A 19,162-nucleotide genomic window follows, 5' to 3' on the forward strand; every position below is an offset into this window, starting at 1 on the left:
TCTGTGAGCAGCCATTTAGATAAAGCTAAACAGGTCTTGGCCTATTTATGACTGATATGCTTTGATTAAGAATAAAAGCTAAATGATGTTTAGTGGAATTATATACATCAGATCTAGATCTGTCTTACCTGTTTAATTTTAAAAAGTGTGATACTTTTAAAAATCCCTCCTGATAAAACCTTTCAGAATGCTTCTTGTGCCACTTATATGTTAGTTATTTTACTAATAGCCACAATAAGCAACTCTGTGGAATCAAAACTTCATAAATTAGGTAATAATTTTTCTGTTTCATTTTACGCATCTCCTTTTGTTATCGATAATCTTCATGATTTGTTTTGGCACAAATGATGTCGGGAATTTCCTGCTAGCTTTCCTGCAGCTTTAATAAAACCATGCATTTATCCTGTGGGACCCAAGAATACAAGCAAAATGGTACTTAACCACAAGAAGAAAAGTCATGGTTCTAGATCAGAAATTTTTTTTCCTTATCATCATCAAGTGTGTTTGTATTGCTACCATGCCTATGACAGCATTTTGGACATTAAATAGTATCAGTATTAAGTGTATTGAATTACACAAAGAATTTAAGAAGAATTATTTTTTGAAAAAAAGAACAAGGTTTCTTAGAGAAAGTTGATCACGAGAGTGTGGGAGAATCAGGTAATACACAGGTTCTTTTTGATATGCTGTTAATTGGTAGGGAAAGAAATGATTTCAAGAAAATTAGCATCACCTTCCTGACACACTTCATCCCAGTCAAAGTGGATCTTTCTTTAAGCAAATCTACTGCATATAATTTATTGTTAGAGATGACAATTTGCTTGACAAAATATTGACATTTGCCACAGATTCCCATAATGAATTCAAAGGAGACATATGAGGCTCTTGTAAAGAGGATATGGATACCTATGGAGTCCAAAGACTGACTCCTACAAGTACCAACAGCATCCACTGATCCCATGTAATCAGACGTGCTCTTCAGCTGGTTTGCACTATTTTGATGAAGATGGTTGTTACAGTGGAAAACTAGCCCTCCTGGTAAATAACCTCAGCCCCAACTCTGATCAGCCCACAACTCCTCCACGATACCCCCAAACTGCTCAGACCACCCCCCAAATCTCCCCAGGACCTTGACTCAAGCATTTTGACTGAGGTCCGCTCTGAGTAATCGATGCCTGTGTCAAACTAGTTATGAAGTATTTTGAACACCACTCCTGGGTATAATCAAAACTCCTCTGCAGTCTAAGAATCCTTCCTTCCCCCAGATACAGTTTCCTCTGGAGCTATTTGACAGTGGTTTCTTCCTAAAAGTTACTAGCTTGAAAGTGAGATTTGGCTCAATGAAATATGTTGCTTTCCTGTAGCAGGTTTTTCTCAAGTTTTCTTTTCTAATTAATGTCTTACGGTAGCCACGCTGGTCTTTATAAATGGTATTCCACATATCACATTACCACTTTATCTCTGATAGAAACTTTCTAGATGGAGTACAACTCAAAATAAAATTCAGCTAAATAAATACGTGGGGGGGGCAGAAATTCTAATAAGTATCTTCAAAACATAAGTCCAAAAATAGTATTTTCAAAACTTCCTATATACACAGAAAATTGAGAGCTTGCCTAATCCAACGCCATGATTCTAGGGAGGTAAGACATCTTCTCAAAAGTTTAAATTTAGAAAAAGCAGCTTAGCAATATAAAAATTAAATTTATGGGAATTTAATCATAAGTTGGTATCTACAAAGATAAGTGAAATGACAATACACACTTTTCTAGATGCTCATGCAAAAGAAAAAGGATTTTCCTTTGTAAAGACAGATTTGAATTTCAAAGTTGATATGTGATGTTTAAAAATCAGGAGGGGTTATTCCAGGTAGAAAGAAAACTAGCTAAACTGAGAAATGTTTTATTCCTCTTTGATTCAAGCCTAATCCAAAAGCACTGCATTAAAAAACAGAAAAAACATTTTTTTAACCTTACGTAGTTTAATACCTTAATTTCAAACTGCTGTAACCAAAAATGAACTTGAAAACTTAAAATACGCATAACATATTTGGATCTTTTTAAAAATAAGCTGTTAGTCTAATATCAAATAAAGATCACTAAAGTTTCTCCTCCATACTTACAAACGTACTTTTCTCCTCCATACATACATACGTATGTCGTATAGTATTAAAATTTTAAATTAATTTAAAATTAATGTACAAACCAATTAAAGTCCTAAGCTGTGTGACACTAAAATTTAAAAAACTACAAGGCTAATGAAAATACATTACATCAGAATTGATCACTCATTTTCTGTTAAACCATGTATTATCATTTTTTAATCTCTTTACTTATCCAAACCGGAGCAATGATTAACAACAAAAGCAGCAACACATGGACCAATAATGGCAAATAAAAATTTTCAGTTTTATTCCTGGAAATAGTATAGCTTATTAAACCGTACATTGCAGTAATTATAGCAACAAGCAAACAAATAAACAGGAAACAAAAATTTGACCATTCATCCTCCTACTTAATTCTAAAATTTAATGAATTGGCTAAGAATGGGTAGTAGCCCAGAAATCACTCACAGCATAGAATGGAACATAATTTAAATTACCAAATAAGCTTTCAAAGAAAAGTGTTTGCATTAGGGGACAGAATAAAAATTTCAAGCTTCAGAAGAAAATGATTAGCTATTTGCAAAATTACAACTGACTAAAGCTGTAACACCATAATTTCGTTACTTCAAATATATGAGTGCCATGAAATTTTACTTGCCATAAAGAAGCTTAGGACACAGTCACGTGGTTAGAGGCATTTGAGAATGAAATAAAGACTAATGACAGCCATGCATAAAGCAATTAATTGAAAGAGTCAAAATAACAACTCCAAAAATGTTAGAAACACAAATGCTCAAGGAGAAGATTCTATTGTAACCATTGACATAAGCATGAGGTTCAAGGACACAGATCTCCCTGAGGATGGATTTTTTTAAGTTCTTTAAGACATCAACAGATCTGCTGGATGAAGCAGAACGGCAAACTTAAGAAAATCACAACTAAAAGGCATTTACATATTTTAGTCAAAAGAAAATCTCCAAAACCTGTGAAAGAAATCATTCATATAGTAGCTGAGTTCATTAAAATACTGCAAGACAACATAAATTAAGTACTTGCCCCTTGTGACTTCTCCACAGTGTTAGCCAGCATCTCCTGCAGGGCCCGGACAGAGAGGGACTGTTCCAGCACAAAGGTGCAGATGGAGAGGTCTGGGGGGACATTCTGTGCAGAAAGAAGGAAAGCCGCCATCATCATCGTCGTCGTCAACATCATCATCACCACCACCACCACCACCACCACCACCACCATCATCAAGCATCCAGACCCAATTTACCTTATTATACTTCAGTTTCTTTCACAGAAAGAAGAAAGAGTACTTGGCAATTCTCTAATATGAGCTCCCAAATCATCCAAATACATTGTCTATACCACTCACACTTAATCCACATTTTAATTTATGGATAACTACAAGCTACCATTTATTGAGTGCCTACCCTGATTAGGCACTGCACTCGGAGCTTTATCAATAACTCCTGTGGTCATCTACGGTAAGGATTATTACTATTATTGTGTGGACAAGAATATAGAGAAGTTAGGTTACTTTTCCAAAGTCACAATTACTAAATTTTTCAAGCCGGGACTAAAAAGCCAGATTTCTCTGACTCTAGAGCATTCATTTCTAGTCTATCAAGTACTTCGCTGATAAAAAAATTAAAAGGACAGAAAAATACTTTACTCAAATTAACAGTGAAGTTAAGCAAACATAAAATTGATTGGTATAAAATATTGATTTACACAGGCTTGCCCTTATCCACAAAGACAACGATTAGCTTGTCTTACTCAAGTTGGGTATCATATCTGGCCTCTAACTTCGGATGCAATAATTTGACTTCTATTCGGTGTCTGTGTATCGCTTTATTTTCTCACTCATTCCTTTTCCTTTCTATTTCCTTCCATCAACTTCCATTCCAATCAAGTAATGACCCCATAAATTCTGAAAATCCCAACAAGTAACTACCAAGGAGGTGAAGGAAACAGGATGAGAACCGACTGTCAAGTTAGAAACAACTATCCCAATTAGAAACAAACGCATTATCGTGCATGCATGCTTTTACTTTAGATAAGCAGGATCCAGGAGGCAATCCAGCTGGGTATGGGAAGATGTTCAAAGGAGCATTTTCACAACAGAAGAACATTATAAATACATTAAACACAAAACACAAGCGAGAATATGTCTTCTTAAAAAGAACATTAGGAGGATAAATTGATAACCTGATGCAATGCATCAGAATTACAATGTACAGTGTTTAAGTATTTACTAAATTGAGCCACTATCAATAAAAAGATCCTTATCAGCAGAGAATGATGCTTTATGGTTTCTAGGAAAGATTAGGTACCAGGGTTCTAAAATTAAAGTTAAAGATTATTTTATGGATGAAAGAAGCATATAATCACTAGTTACTCATACCCCACAAACCTTCCTGGCACCCATGTTTTTTGTTTTGCTTTGTTTTATTTTTTAATGAACTTTCGTTTTCTGAATTCCTCTATCCTCTTATTATGGGCTTCTGTGGCCCCCAGCCCAATTTCTTTCCATTACCCCTCAAACTATCTCAGCCAATAGTCAAAGCAATCTCTCAAATCTGGGTGCAGCTACTACTTTTATACTCTGCGGTAATGCACGAAATTTTCAAACGTCGAGGTATGGGGAAGTCATTCTGGCTTATACATGATTTGGCTTGAACTTCATGCTAACTGGAATAGTTAGCAATGCATGCATTGGTCTGTCAAACATGCATTGTACATCTGCTTTGACCATTTTTTTAAAATGCATTTACCAGATTGTTTAGAATGTCCACTTTGAAGATAGGAAATGGGGGCATTTTATCTACAATGCCAATGCTAGTACTCCTTCAGAGATGAGGTCCCCTTCCCAGACAGCAAGGTCATGCTGAGTTGCTGTGTATGTGCTAATCTTTCTCTTTTGAAACCTTGAAGGGATGCACCCCTGTTTAATATTTGTCCTTTGTTCTCACAAGATATAAAACTGTGGTTCAGGCATTCAAAATGGAGCCAGATAGCCATTGTGGATGCGGTTTCAGACACATTCCTGTACTACTGAGAACTTAAATTTTCTGAACTGTATCAGACTCAGGGACCTCACCAGCCATTCTCAAAACAAGATCTGTTAGTAGCTGCCAGCTGCACCCTTACAGTCTCAAGGTCTCCCCTTGTAACTATTCAACCATTTCAGACCTCAACCAATCCTGGCTTAACAAGCGCCCTTACTTCTTGCCAGCTCCAATTATAATTGGCAAACCACTTATGTAACATTATGGATTTTGCCTATATAAGCCTCCTCCCATTTTGTAGTCTAGAAGAACACATTTCAAGTGTTTCTTGAATCTGTCTCCTGGGCTATAGTCCTCAGTCTGGCTCAAATAAAACTCTTTTCTATTCCGATTATAGAATGTTTATTGATTGTTTCCATTGACAACAGTCAGCCAGACAAGGGCTTTCTTTCCAAAATTCTCAGATAAAAGATTGGAAGCTTGGAAAGGGACTCTCTTCTACTGTGAAATTCAGGATAAGCTCTCTTAAATTTAATATTCTCAGTTCTAACTATATTAATAACAATTTATCACACTAAGACAAATGCTACTGGGAAAAAATTGATTAAGGTAAGTGTTTATTCCATTCATATCCATTTAAACTGTGAGAGTTTGGAAGCTACACTTTGACAAGTAGCACTGGTAGAGAACTATGTTAAGAAATGGTGTGCTGGTGAACCAATTTCTAAAAATAAATAGCCTTGACTTGCCCATTTCTGTAGTGTAAATACCCCAATGATAGCTGGTTTCAAAGTATAAAAGTTTACAAATCAGTCCACAAAACTGCTAAATATGTAACAATTAGCTCTCAGGAAACTCTTAAGAGCCATTGCCAACACACCACTGAACTGATTTCAGACCAATATTCATGAATTGCTTTAGAATCAGTGTATTATAATAGTTAAGAGATTGGATTCTATAAACAGATCACCTAAGCAAGAATCCTGGCCTCACTACGTATGAGCTATTAACTTTTCTAATGTTTAGTTTCCTTCCCTGAAAAATGGGATAATAATTATACCATCTTCATAGGGTTGCTGTGAAAAAATAAATGAGATAATCTAAGTAAAGAGCTTATCACAGTGTCAAGACCATAACGAGAACTCAAAATAAGCGAGCCATTGTCATTAGTTAGTTTTGCATATTGTCATTTCTCTCCATTTGTGGCATTTACGAAGCACCACTCATTTCTTAAAATTGGTTCTTAAATGGATTCTGTTTTAGAGAAATCGTGTTTGAAAAGTCAAAGCATTAACTATGCACCTGTTCATAACATCTAAAATGTTCTAGTTATTTTCAAGAAAAGGCACTTTCTGGTAATATTGAAAAGTTTACATACTGGGTATATTTAAATTGTTTCCTACTTCACTTTAATCAAAGTGTTAAAGTATGAATCACTGAAATATCTTAACATTTATTTTAAAGATCCTTGAAAAACACATGGATCTGAAATGAATTAATCCTGCCAAACAAATTTCATTTTTTCACAGAGCGACATACGTGTTACAGATAGTGGGGTTTAACAGGAATAAATGAACAGACAATCAGCAAAGGCAATTCTCTCTGAGACTCTACCCATCTTTTTTTGGACCCGTCTTTATCGCTCTCTCTTTGTCCCCTCCCCCATCAAAACACACATAAATGTAATAGAAAAGCTGAGCAGTTAAAAAAAGAAAAAAGTTTTACCCCTTTCAGTAAAACTTGAAACAATACAAATCAGAGCTTTGCACTGTTAGTTTCTTTCACTGGAAAGAAAAACGTCTGGTTGTTCTAGGCAACAGAATCATTACCAAAACTTGTTACTTTTTAAAAGTAACTACTTGTCACTTTTTAAAGTAAACTACTAAAAGTATTTCTTAATTCAGATGTATATTTCTTCAAATAACCCTGACATTTTTAGAGTTAAACCACACTGCAGCATTTATGTTAACGCTTTGTTCCCACTTCCCCAAAATAAAGTTGTCAGTGGAAAACAAAGGGTATCATTCATTAATTAAAGACCAACTAAATGGCCCCTAACACCAGGCACAAGAGATAAAGTGTAACAGTCTATACAGCTGTAGTGGGAACTTCAATTCACAAGCTTTTGCATGTTACCATCTTTTCCTTAGTCTTTTTCTTTACTCAAGTACTATTACTGAGAATTTTAATTTTTAGAATTTCAACTTGAAAGAACTTTACGTGCCCTTACAATGAGTGTGCTCCCAAACCATGAAATAAACCCTTATGTAATATATGTTTTACCTTACAGGTGCTTCAAAATAGACCACATCAGAACATGAAACAAAGAACTACTGCTCAGCCTGTACACCTACCTGCCTCTTAAACATTACACTTATTTTTCATACAAAATTAAACCAGAGAAAGTATATACTTCGGTCTGTCTAAATGTGTATCTAGGCTGCCCAGAGCCCAAAGCAGGCAGGCAGGAGGTTCATAATGATTTTCATATGGAGACAAGACCAATTTGATAAGGCTAGGTGTGCTTTGGCAAAGGTAACAAACCTTAAGCAAGCAGCATGGCTGTGTGTCTTCTCTTCTTTTTAAAATACTAACTGGTCCCCGTTCTTCCCTGCCTGACAAACATTACCTAATCTTACAGGTAAAAAAATTCTCAAGAATAACCACAACATAGCATCTGGCTTTGTTGGCACTGGAGAGTCTGTGTGAAATCAATTAGGTTTCCAACCGACGAATCCATCGAACCATTTGGCATACACAGATGTATCTGCCTAACTCACTTACAAACCTACTGGAACATGTCATTGACTTAACTGAACTGCAAACAATAATTTGGAACTATATAAGCTACAGCAGACCACCTCTCTTGTTATCACTGTGTACAAATTGCATACTAACATACCACTCCATTTTAAGGTCTTGATGCCTTTGCTCACACTCTTCTCCCCCTCAGCGGGACATATCCATCTCCAGGTCTCCACCAGTGGAAAACTATTTCATATTTTTAAATCACACATAAATAAAATCACATATAAAAACATTTTCCTTGGTGAAAATTCAAACAATACTGAAAAGTTTTTAAAACCCACTCTTTCCAAATTTAATTATACATACTCTCCCTCCCAGGCATAACCACATGGGAGCTGGATGAGCTTTCAGATGTACATCTTTCCAGGTCTTTTTTTATGCATTTGCATACATATGTATGCTCACATAGAAGTATATAGATTGGCTTTTCCCATTAACGGGCTCACTTTATATAAATTACATATTTTAATTTATTAATATGTATTGAAGATCATTTTCTGTTAATAGATCTCTATCTACTTCATTCTTCATGACAGCTAAAGGATCTAGACAAGCCATATGCCTCCTGAAGATTGGTTCAAGTTTAATACTATGAAACATTGTTATTCAACTTGGACCCTCACTCTCCCACCCCACCATGACCAGTCTAAAACGATGACTTGCAAAAGAAAGTGCTCAATGTTTGAAGAGTTGACCTCAAACTACGATTTCACCTATTTCTGGAAAATTAAACAAATGAGCCTATAGGGACACAGTAGTAACAGCCCTAATGGTGGATCTTTACTTTGGTTTTTGTTTTCATAATCTTAAGTTTCTAATATGAAGACAAGTTAATTTACCTTTTTACACTGCGTTTCAGTTGTGCACCAAATAACCTTCAGAGTCACACAGAGATATCTCAAAATGTATTTTGAAAATTAATGAGGTATTAAATCTTGATAGTTTGACAGCATAAGCACATGGGCAGGTCACTGTACCAAAGGACATGGGATTCCGAGTCAATGCATAACCAGCCAAGGGATCCCAGGTAAATCAGTCTGAGCTTCCCCATCCATTAATTGGCAATATACTTATCACACTTCAAAGAAGAGTTCTGAAGTCCAAATAAGAAAAGCAAAGCATTACAAACTAGAAAATCCCAACAAAATATAATTTTCTCTGCCTAATTAAAAAAAATCTATCTCACATTGAAAGCCAGAATCACAGAGATATAAATTAAGAGAAAAGCTTGTCTTCTACCAAGAAATGTGAAGACAGGATTCTTTGGAGCGGAACAGATGGCCTGAAGTTGATACAGGTTTGTTTTTTCTCAGCCACTCATCTGCTGAGTGGCCTTTGGCAAGACACCATATCCACTGAGGGTCAACACGTCCACGAGCTATGGAGATATCAAACTTCTCCAAAAAATAAAGTTGTTGTTGTTGTTGTTGAAGTTGCCAACTGAAGACATGAAACAGGCAAAATCACACCTACCATACAGGGCACAGGATCCTTTAAAATGTTTGTATGTCCTACAATTCCAATATAATTATGATATTGTATCTCACTGACTTACATGAACTACTTTAGAAAAGAAATATCAAGCTGGATATAAGGAAAATCTTAGTTCACTTTTTCCTCTTTATACGTCTTCAAAATTCCAATCATAACGTTTCCCCAGCCTGGAAATGTGGTTATTGCCAGACTTTCACACTTTCTGTGAGAGTTCATAGTTCCGGGTAGTTTTTCTTGTCATATTCCTTTTCTCTTCATCCCACTTTGCACCAAAGATTAACAGAACATTGTCTTAGAGAAGGAAATATGTATCCTGCGTCAATCACAGGATAAATTCTTTCTTTTTTCAGAGATCAGCTTTTTGAAAGACAAGTAAAATGTGATCGTAGCAGATGAAACGGATGTGCCTGGGTTTCCCCACGTCTCAAGCCTTTGAATCTCTTCAGAAAAGCTCAAGTCATTCCATGTGCCATTCTTAACAACATAGGTCCAAGTCAGGAAGGATCTGTTAGCACGTTAAACAAGTGGTAATTAGCAGTATGTCACCACTACAAAGAGCCACAGCTCTGCCAACTTAGCAGTTAATTATGAAAATCCCTAGTGAATTAATAGGGTTTCATGTGATTTGCTCAGTGTTCATGTTTCTCCCTGGCATACATCTTCTGTAACACAATCTTCTTTAAACATCATACTAAGTAGATATGCCAGTCTACCTTATTTTTCTAATTATTTTAATATTCAGCTGACTCAAATGTGCCAATGCAAATCTGGAGGTATACTAGTTTGACATTCCACCCTGCATGACCTCTCTCCTTCTAATATAACAGGAATGTTGTATTAGGTCAACTCTGTTCACACGTATCTTAACTGGGAGCCACTGCTGGTGAGAACACACATATTTGGTATTTTGAAAGCAAGACACTCAAAAGGAAACCAAAGGGAAGGCTTCTGCTATGAATTGAGCCTCCAGATGATATGCAGGTATGTTAAAAATCACATGTGCTACTAATGATTCATTGGATGTAGCCTCCTGCTTTTGAACATTGCTACGTCAAACCCATCTATCTGTCACAATCTCAATAAAAGCTTAACAAACCAACTCTCCACACTCTAGGTGATGGCCCACTTACCTAATTTGCATGTAAAGCACATAATTTCTAGTCATATATCACAATGATGTTCCAGGAAGTTGGGATCAAATTGAGAAATCTGCTGTTAAAAAAGCTATGGCGCTTCACCACTAAATTCAGAGTTCAGAGCTGAGTAAACATCTGAATAAACGGATGAATAAACAAACCACAAGAAGAAATAAATCAGTGGAAATAGTGGAACCACTGCTATAGTTCAACTACCCACAAATTACTTTGGAGCAAAGTTTCACTCTACTCGAGTCTTTTTTCAAGTATTAGCAAAATAGGGACTTCCCTCGTGGTCCAGTGGTTAAGACTCTGTGCTCCCTATGCAGGGGGCCCAGGTTTGATCCCTGGTCTGGGAACTAGATCCCGCATGCTACACCTAAGAGCCTACATGCCGCAACTAAAAGATCCCCACCCGCAGGCAACAAAGATCCCGCATGCCACAGCTAAGACCCCGCGTGCTGCAGCTAAGACCCGGAGCAGCCAAATAAATTAAAAAAAATTTTTTTTAAAGAAGAATTAGCAAAATATATACATATTCATTACATATGTTGTAAGCAATTGGCAGTGTCATGATATCGAGTACACAAAAATAGTTTTGGCAAAAATAATGTATGGCCCAAGTATTTGTCAGATATCAGAGTCTGTGACATCTCAGCCTTGCCTCCCTGCAAGATCCCAGTGAACCACAGACAGTGATCAAACTTGGTGGATCCCCCAGTGAAAATTTCCAGTGATCCATAGAGTTGTCTTCGGGGAGTTCTGTGAAAAGGAGATTTAGGTAGAATCAATTCATAAGTTCGTTGCCTAAAAGTATTTGGGAAAAAAATAATTTTTACCGTAACCAGGTCAACCTAATCATCTGACATATGACCTCTGTCAGGACATCCATACTGCCTTGTCTCATAATCTGCTTAAAGATAAGGGAACAATTCACACAAACTTGTGGATACGGGCAATCAACAGGTTCTGACTCACCTAGAGCGTTACGAAAAGTCAAAAGGAGGAGAAAAAAGTGAAAACGAGAATTATGGCTTCCACATCAAGTTATGCGGGCAAAGATGATGTCTTCAAATTTAATTAACGACGTAACACAGTGCCGATTTATCCAGGCATAACCATACAACCATCTCGCTCTTTGTGGGTATCTCATTCCATGAAAGTGTGCTGGATAATTTCATCTAAATTAATTTAATATGGCAAGAGCTAAATTAATTACTCAGTATCAGTCTGAACAAATTAAGCTGGAATCAACTCAGTAATATCACTTGGAATCTCAAAACTGAAACTCCAAGCAGACTCAGATGTAGACAGTCAACACCTTGGAATTCTTACTAGGATTTTGCTCACATGGAATTTCTACAGTTTCAAGAATTAAGAAATAACTGTGTAGACACAATTATGTAAATAATAATGGCTACATGACTTTTAAAGCGTCCTCTGTGTGCTAGGTCTTAATTCTCACCACAACTCTATAAGAGAAGTATTATTATTATCTTCACTTTAGAAATGAGTAAACGGTGAGTGACAAAATTAAATGACTCGATCTAGACCAGAAACTATTAAGAGGCATATCTGCTTAGCCTAAAACCCATATATCACCTTGTCCCCCTCAAGGTAATATTAGCCTGATTATCAGCTGTTCTTCTTTTCTTTTTGTTTTCCTGTACATTTGTGGTAATAGTTTTATTACTGATAAATTAAACTTCAATGCGACAGTGTACAGGCTCTAAAAGAACTCACACATAGAATCAGAGTCATGAATATCACAAACTCCATGACTTTCGCTTGAGAGACATCTCATAAGTTCATAACCTGGTATGAGCCCCTCTGGCAATGTATTAGCAAAAGCAAAAGCGTAATAAGGCATTAAAACAGTGATCCTTCCTAGATGATGCCTTGTGGGTATATCTGGATATAGGGATCTTTCCCTTGTTGTCTGAAGATACGAGTCATCATGTCAAAGGAAGATATGATATTTTCTGGTTGAAGAATCTTGACGAGAGAGGTATATAGTAGAATTACAAAACTAAGTCAGGAGAGATACTTCAGGTATGTTATATAGAACTGAAACTAAAACTGTATCTGTGAGACTTAACCCTGAAATAATGTTAGGTGATCTGGACATACTCCAGAGTCCTATTAATCCATATAATCTATAAACATATAGCTTAAGGTAACAGAATACAAATACAGTTTGGGTGACCAAAAATTCCATCTCACCTAACACATAATTTAGTTCAGAAGGGAGCTATCGGTAACACAAAGAAATAACACAAAGGATATTTTAAGGACGATAACTCTAGCAGCTGTGTACATGATGTATGAAAGCCACAGTGTGACACTATTTATGTTCAAGGATCAATTCAGGAAAGATAAAAAGACTTAATGAGCTATATTTTTTAAAGAAATTATGGGGACTTCCCCTTATGGCTGAGTGAGGAGGTTGGCAAATCCTCTCCCTAAAAAGCAAGCTGGATAAAATTGACAAGAATAACCTTTCAGAGCTGTGGGACTTAACCAGAGGCATAAAAAAATATGACAAACTTTTATGCTTGAAAACTGCTGAACTTCAGGTAAGAACAGTAAGAGTCTGTGGTGCTATTTCTGAAGGCTGCTTCCATCTCCCCACGGCTCAGCTGATGTGCAGCTCCTGCAGGAATGTGGTGTGGGGTAGGCTGGGAGGACCAGAAGCTGTGCCGCCTTATGAAAGGGGGCTCACTTGATTTGGAGCAGATGCCATGCACAATGCATTGTATGTGAAAGTGACACTTTCCAGGGAAACTCAACAGCTCTTCTAGCCTCACTCAGTATATTCCTGACTGAAGTTGAAGCATGCAGAGTAGTTCCAAACTATTCACACACTCCTGGCTAACTCTGAAGTAGCATGTACATAAGAAAGACACAAAGAACTCGCAGAAAGCAAATCTGGAACAGATTTTAGATAACCTGAACTTCTCATGTGCTTCTCTACTCATACACAGGTCCATATGCAGAGAACAGAACTCTTACTGTTTGAAGTACCTGAGTGCAACCTCTGTACAATCACTGCCTTAACTCTAAGCTATGCAGAAACAGGGTAACCTTTAAGAAGCAGGCTAAAATAAAAGAATGAAAAAAAAAATGGAGCAGTGACATCAATGACTACACATCATAGGGGAGGCATCTCACAGGCAAGTTACTAAACAACGAACAAACCAACAAAAACAGGAACAACCACCTTCTTAGCCCAGGCAAGTTACTAAACAACAAACAAACAAACAAAAACCGGAACAACAACCTTCAGTGGAGAAATACTAGAATTTAGAGTTCCTACAATATATTATCTAGAGTCCAGTTTTAACAACAAAAAAAAAGTGACACAGGCAAAGAAACAAAAAAACAGGAAAGAGTAACCTATACTGAGAGAAAAAACAGTCAAGAGAAACTGTCAGTGAGTATCCCCAGATGTTGAAATTAGCAGATAAAGGCTTCAAAGAAAACTTTAGACATACAAATAGGGACTTCCTTGGTGGTGCAGTGGTAAAGAATCCACCTGCCAATGCAGGGGACATGGGTTTGATCCCTGGTCCGGGAAGGTCCCACATGCCGCGGAGCAACTAAGCCCAAGTGCCACAACTACTGAGCCTGCGCACCTAGAGCCCATGTTCTGCAGCAAGAGAAGCCACCACAATGAGAAGCCCGTGCACCGCAACGAAGAGTAGACCCCACTCGCCGCAACTAGAGAAAGCCCGTGCGCAGCAACAAAGACCCAACGCAGCCAAAAATAAATAAAATAAAATAAAGTTAAAAAAAACATACAAATATATTTAAAGAACTACAAGAAAAATGTTTAGAGAAATAAAGAAAAGTATGATAATAATTAGTCAATGAATAGAAATGCTCAATAAAGATACAGGAATTACACAAAGAGAACCAAATGGATTTGAGTATAATAACTAAAATAATAAATATGCTAGAGGGGTCCAACAGCAGATTTAAAATGAAAGGACAAAGAATCAGTGAACTCAAAGATCATTTAATAGAAATTATTCAATCAGAAATACACAAAGAAAAAAAAAACAGGAAAAAAATTAAATGAGCCTCAAAAACCTATGGAATAATATACATGTAATGGGAGTCCCAGAACAACAGGAGAGAAAGAACAGAAAATATATTTGAAGAAATAATGGCCAAAAACTTCCAAAATTTAAAGAAAAACATTAAACATCCAAGAAGCATAAAAATACCGAAGTAGGATAAACACAAAGAGATTCACACCTAGACACATCATACTCAAACTATTGAGAGTCAAAGACAAAAAGAAGAGAAAATATTTAAAGCAGCAAGACAAAAATTTACTCATCGCAATATGATTAATTGCTGACTTCTCATCTGAATCAAGAGAGAACAGAAGGCAGTTGACGACTTATTCAAAGAGCTGAAAGAAAAAAACTGTCAACCAAAAATTCAATATCGAGCTAAACTTTTTTTCAAACATGTAAAATAAATACATTCCAAGATAAACAAGGATGGAGAATTTATTGCTACCACAGTTGCCTTACAAGAATGCCCACTCTCAACAACTTTTATTCATCATAGGACTGGAAGTCCTAACCACAGCAATTAGTCCAGAAAAAGAAATAAAAGGCATCCAAATTGGAAAGGAAGAAGTAAAATTCTCTCTATTTGCAGATGACTAATATTATATATCAAAAATCCTAAAGACTCCACCAAAAATTCGTTAGAACTAATAAATAAATAAAGTTTCAGGATACAATTTCAATACATAAAAATCAGTTGTGTTTCTACACATTAACAACAAATTATTAGAGAGAAAATTTTTTTAAAAATCCCAGTTTACAACTGCAGCAAAAATAAAATAAAATACTAAGGAATAAATTTAACCAAGAAGGTGAAAGATCTGTACAGTGAAAACTATAGAACATTATTAAAGGAAACTGAAGAAGACACAAATAAATGGAAAGACATTTTGTGCTCAAAGATTGGAAGAAGGATATTGTAGAAATATCTACACTACCTAAAGTGATCTACAGATTCAATGCAATCACTATCAAAATTCCAATTCCATTTTTCATACAAATAGAGCAAACAATCCTAAAGCTCATATGGAACTACAAAAGATCCCAAATAGCCAAAGCTATCTTGAGAAAGAAGAAAGCTGGAGGCAGCATGATTCCTGATTTCAAAGTACATTACAAAGCTATAGTAATCAAAACAGTATGGTATTGGCATAAAAAGACACATAGACTAATTGAACATTATAGAAACCCAGAAATAAATCCATGCATACATAGTCAATTCATCTACAGCAATGAAGCTAAGAATATTTAATAGGGAAAGGATAATCTCTTCAATAAATGGTGCTGGGAAAACAGGATGGCCACATGTAAAAGAATGAAACTGAACCACTATCTTACACACCACACACAAAAATAATCAACTTGAGATGGTTTTAGGACTTGAAGGTAAGACCTGAAATCATTAATACTCCTAGAAGAAAACATAGGGGGTAAGCTTCTTGACATTAGTCTTGGGAATAATTTTTTGAATTTGACACCAAAGCAAAGGCAACAAAAGTTAAAATAAACAAGTGGGATTACATCAAAGTAAAAAGCTTCTATGCAGTAAATAAGACCATCAAAAAAATGAAAAGGCAAATCATATCTCTGACAAGGGATTAATATCCAAAGTGTATAAAGAACGTATATAACTCAATTGCAAACAATATGATTTAAAAATGGGCAAAGGAAGTGAATAGACATTTTCCCAAAGAAAACATAAAAATGGGCAACAGGTACAAGAAAAAGTGTTCTACATCACTAATCATCAGGAAAATGCAAATCAAAACCACAATGAGATATCACCTCACACGTGTTAGAATGGCTATTATCAAAAAGACAAGAAATAAATACTCGCAAGGATATGGAGAAAAGGGAACCCTTTAACACTGCTGGTAGGAACTTAAATTGGTGCAAACGCTATGGAAAACAGTATAAAGAAAAATTAAAAATAAATCCACCACATGATCCAGTAACTCCACTTCTGGATATAGATCCAAAGGATCTCAAGGAGATATCTGCACTCCCAGGTTCACTGCAGCATTTTTCAAAACAGCCAAGATAAGGGAACAATCTAATTGTCCGTCAATGAATAAATGGTAAGTGGAAAAAGAAGATGTGAAATATATATAAAAATATATACTTATATATTTATACACACACAAACCATGGAGAATTATTCAGCCCTGAGAAAGAAGGAAATACTGCCGTTTGCAACAACAAAGATGGCGCTTGAGGGTCTTATGCTAAATGAGATATCAGACAGAGAAACACAAATGCTATATGATATGGAATTTTGAAAAGCCAAACTCAGAAACAGACTACAACGGTGGTTACCAGAGGCTGAGAGGTGGGGAAAAGGGGAGATATTGGTCAAAGAGTACAAACTTCCAGTTTAGGATGAGTAAATTTTGAGGATCAGTCTACAGCACAGCAATTACAGTTAATAATACTGTATTATATAGTTCAAAGTTGCTAAGAGAGTAGATCTTAAATGTTCTCGCTATTAAAAAAGAATGGTAATTATGTGATGTAATGCACTATATATGTATATATGTATATATAATATATATACACCACATATATACATATACACACACATATACACACATCATATATATGATATGTATATCATATATACATATATAATAAATATACATATATATGATAAGAATAGTACAAAGAGAATGAAGCTATGTGGAGTAAAGTTTCTATATTTTGCTGGAATTAAATTAGTATTAATCCGAAGTAGACTGTGAAGTTACATTGATAAGTTAAAATAAAATAAAATAATGCATATTATAATCCCTAGAGTAACTATTAAGAAGGTAACTAAAAAGACATATAGAAAAAAAAAGGTTTCAACATGGCACACTAACCATTTACACAAAATAAGGAAATAACAGAGAAACAGAGGAACAATAACAACAACAAAGGAGGAATATAAAAAATAAACAAAATGGCAAATGTAAATCCAACCATTTCCTGCTTATTTTAAAAAGAAAATGTGATAAATATATAGAACGGAATATTATTTAGCCTTTAAAGAAGAAGGAAATTCTGACATTTGCGACAACATTGACGAACATGGAAGGAAATAAGTTGGACCCAGAAAGACAAATACTTCATGATCTCACTTAAATGTGGAATCAAAAATGGTCAAACTCATCGAAGCAGAGAAAATGGTTGTTGCTAGGGGTTGAGGGTTGGGGGACATAGATGTTAATCAAGGAGTAGATAGTTTCAATTATGCAAAATGAGTAATTCTGCAGATCTAATGCACAGCATGGTAACGATAGTTCGTAATACTGTACTGCATACTTGAAATTTGCTAAGAGAGTTGATCTTAAGTGCTCTCACCACAAAAAAAACGATTGTAACATGTGAAGTGATGGATATGTTAATTGGCTTGACTGTGATAATCATTTCACAATGTATACATATATCAAAACACCACATTTTACACCTTAAACATACACAATGTTGGTTTGTCAATTACAACCTCAATAAAGCTGGGGGGAAAATCCCATTGCCTAATAAATTAAGACCAAGTTCCCCTATCTGGTATTCATATTCTGGATCCAACCTAATTTTCCAGCCTACATTAAATGCTTACTACAATAGACTAAATTAGATAATTCTCTACTTTTCACAAATACATTTCATTTTCCCATCTTTGGCCTTTGTCCAATTTCTACTCATCCTTCAACTCCAAGCTCAAATACAACCACATCCATGAAGCATCTCCTGATGACCCAAACCGCCACGTATTACACCAATTTGTAAGCAACGTATCTTTCATACTCCTTTGTAAGCTAATGAGAGTGTTACCCTCCATAATGCCTTACTTCTTATGCACTTTGTTGAATATTCTTAATCGTGCTGCCTGTGCCTCATAGAAAAGTCCATTAAAGAGAAACCATTTTTGTGACATGACACCTGTACCGTCTCATTGCAAATAGACCACTGAAAAAATATTTGTAAATAAGCCCTAGAAATACTTTTAAATTATTTTTTAAACATTAACTGATGAGTTTTCAGTAATGTAGCTATGATTTGTCAAAGGTAAACATACGTTAAAGTAATGCAAACACTAAGTGTAATATTTTGATGATGGTCTAAAAATTCTAACTTATGCTGATTGGAAAAAATATCTTCATAGGGTCGAACATTAAGCAATCAAGATCATCTACACAGAATTTAATTGCATTATTTCAGGACCCTCTACTGTAGGAAATGAAATAAGATTCATACACACCCAATCCACTCACATGTAGGTTACTAACCTGAAAGCTTCATTGGATCTTTACAGGAATAAATTCTTTGGTGATAAAAATTACACACTTCTAAATCTTTTATTTGGCAAGTACCACAACAGACTTGAATGTCTGATGCCAGGTTTAATCCTAGTAAAGAGATTTAATGATAAAATCACCCATTAAAGTAACCATCCATCTATTTTCTACAAGCTAATCCCAGTTTATATTAATTTCATCCACATTAACCACAGTTTATGTTTATACCCATAAGTGGTTGAAGAATGAATGA

General features: G+C 35.6%; 1 protein-coding gene across 1 annotated transcript in view; it reads right to left on the reverse strand.

Annotated features, from left to right (window-relative positions):
* RYR2 (ryanodine receptor 2) overlaps positions 1–19,162 on the reverse strand; it is a 537,153-nt gene that overhangs the window by 478,686 nt on the left and 39,305 nt on the right. The window contains exon 3 of the mRNA XM_061190410.1: positions 3,157–3,265. Coding sequence (XP_061046393.1) covers positions 3,157–3,265 — 109 coding nt within the window. The remainder of the gene's footprint in view (positions 1–3,156; positions 3,266–19,162) is intronic.

This window comes from Eubalaena glacialis, chromosome 1, assembly GCF_028564815.1.
Source record: "Eubalaena glacialis isolate mEubGla1 chromosome 1, mEubGla1.1.hap2.+ XY, whole genome shotgun sequence".
NCBI lineage: Eukaryota > Metazoa > Chordata > Mammalia > Artiodactyla > Balaenidae > Eubalaena > Eubalaena glacialis.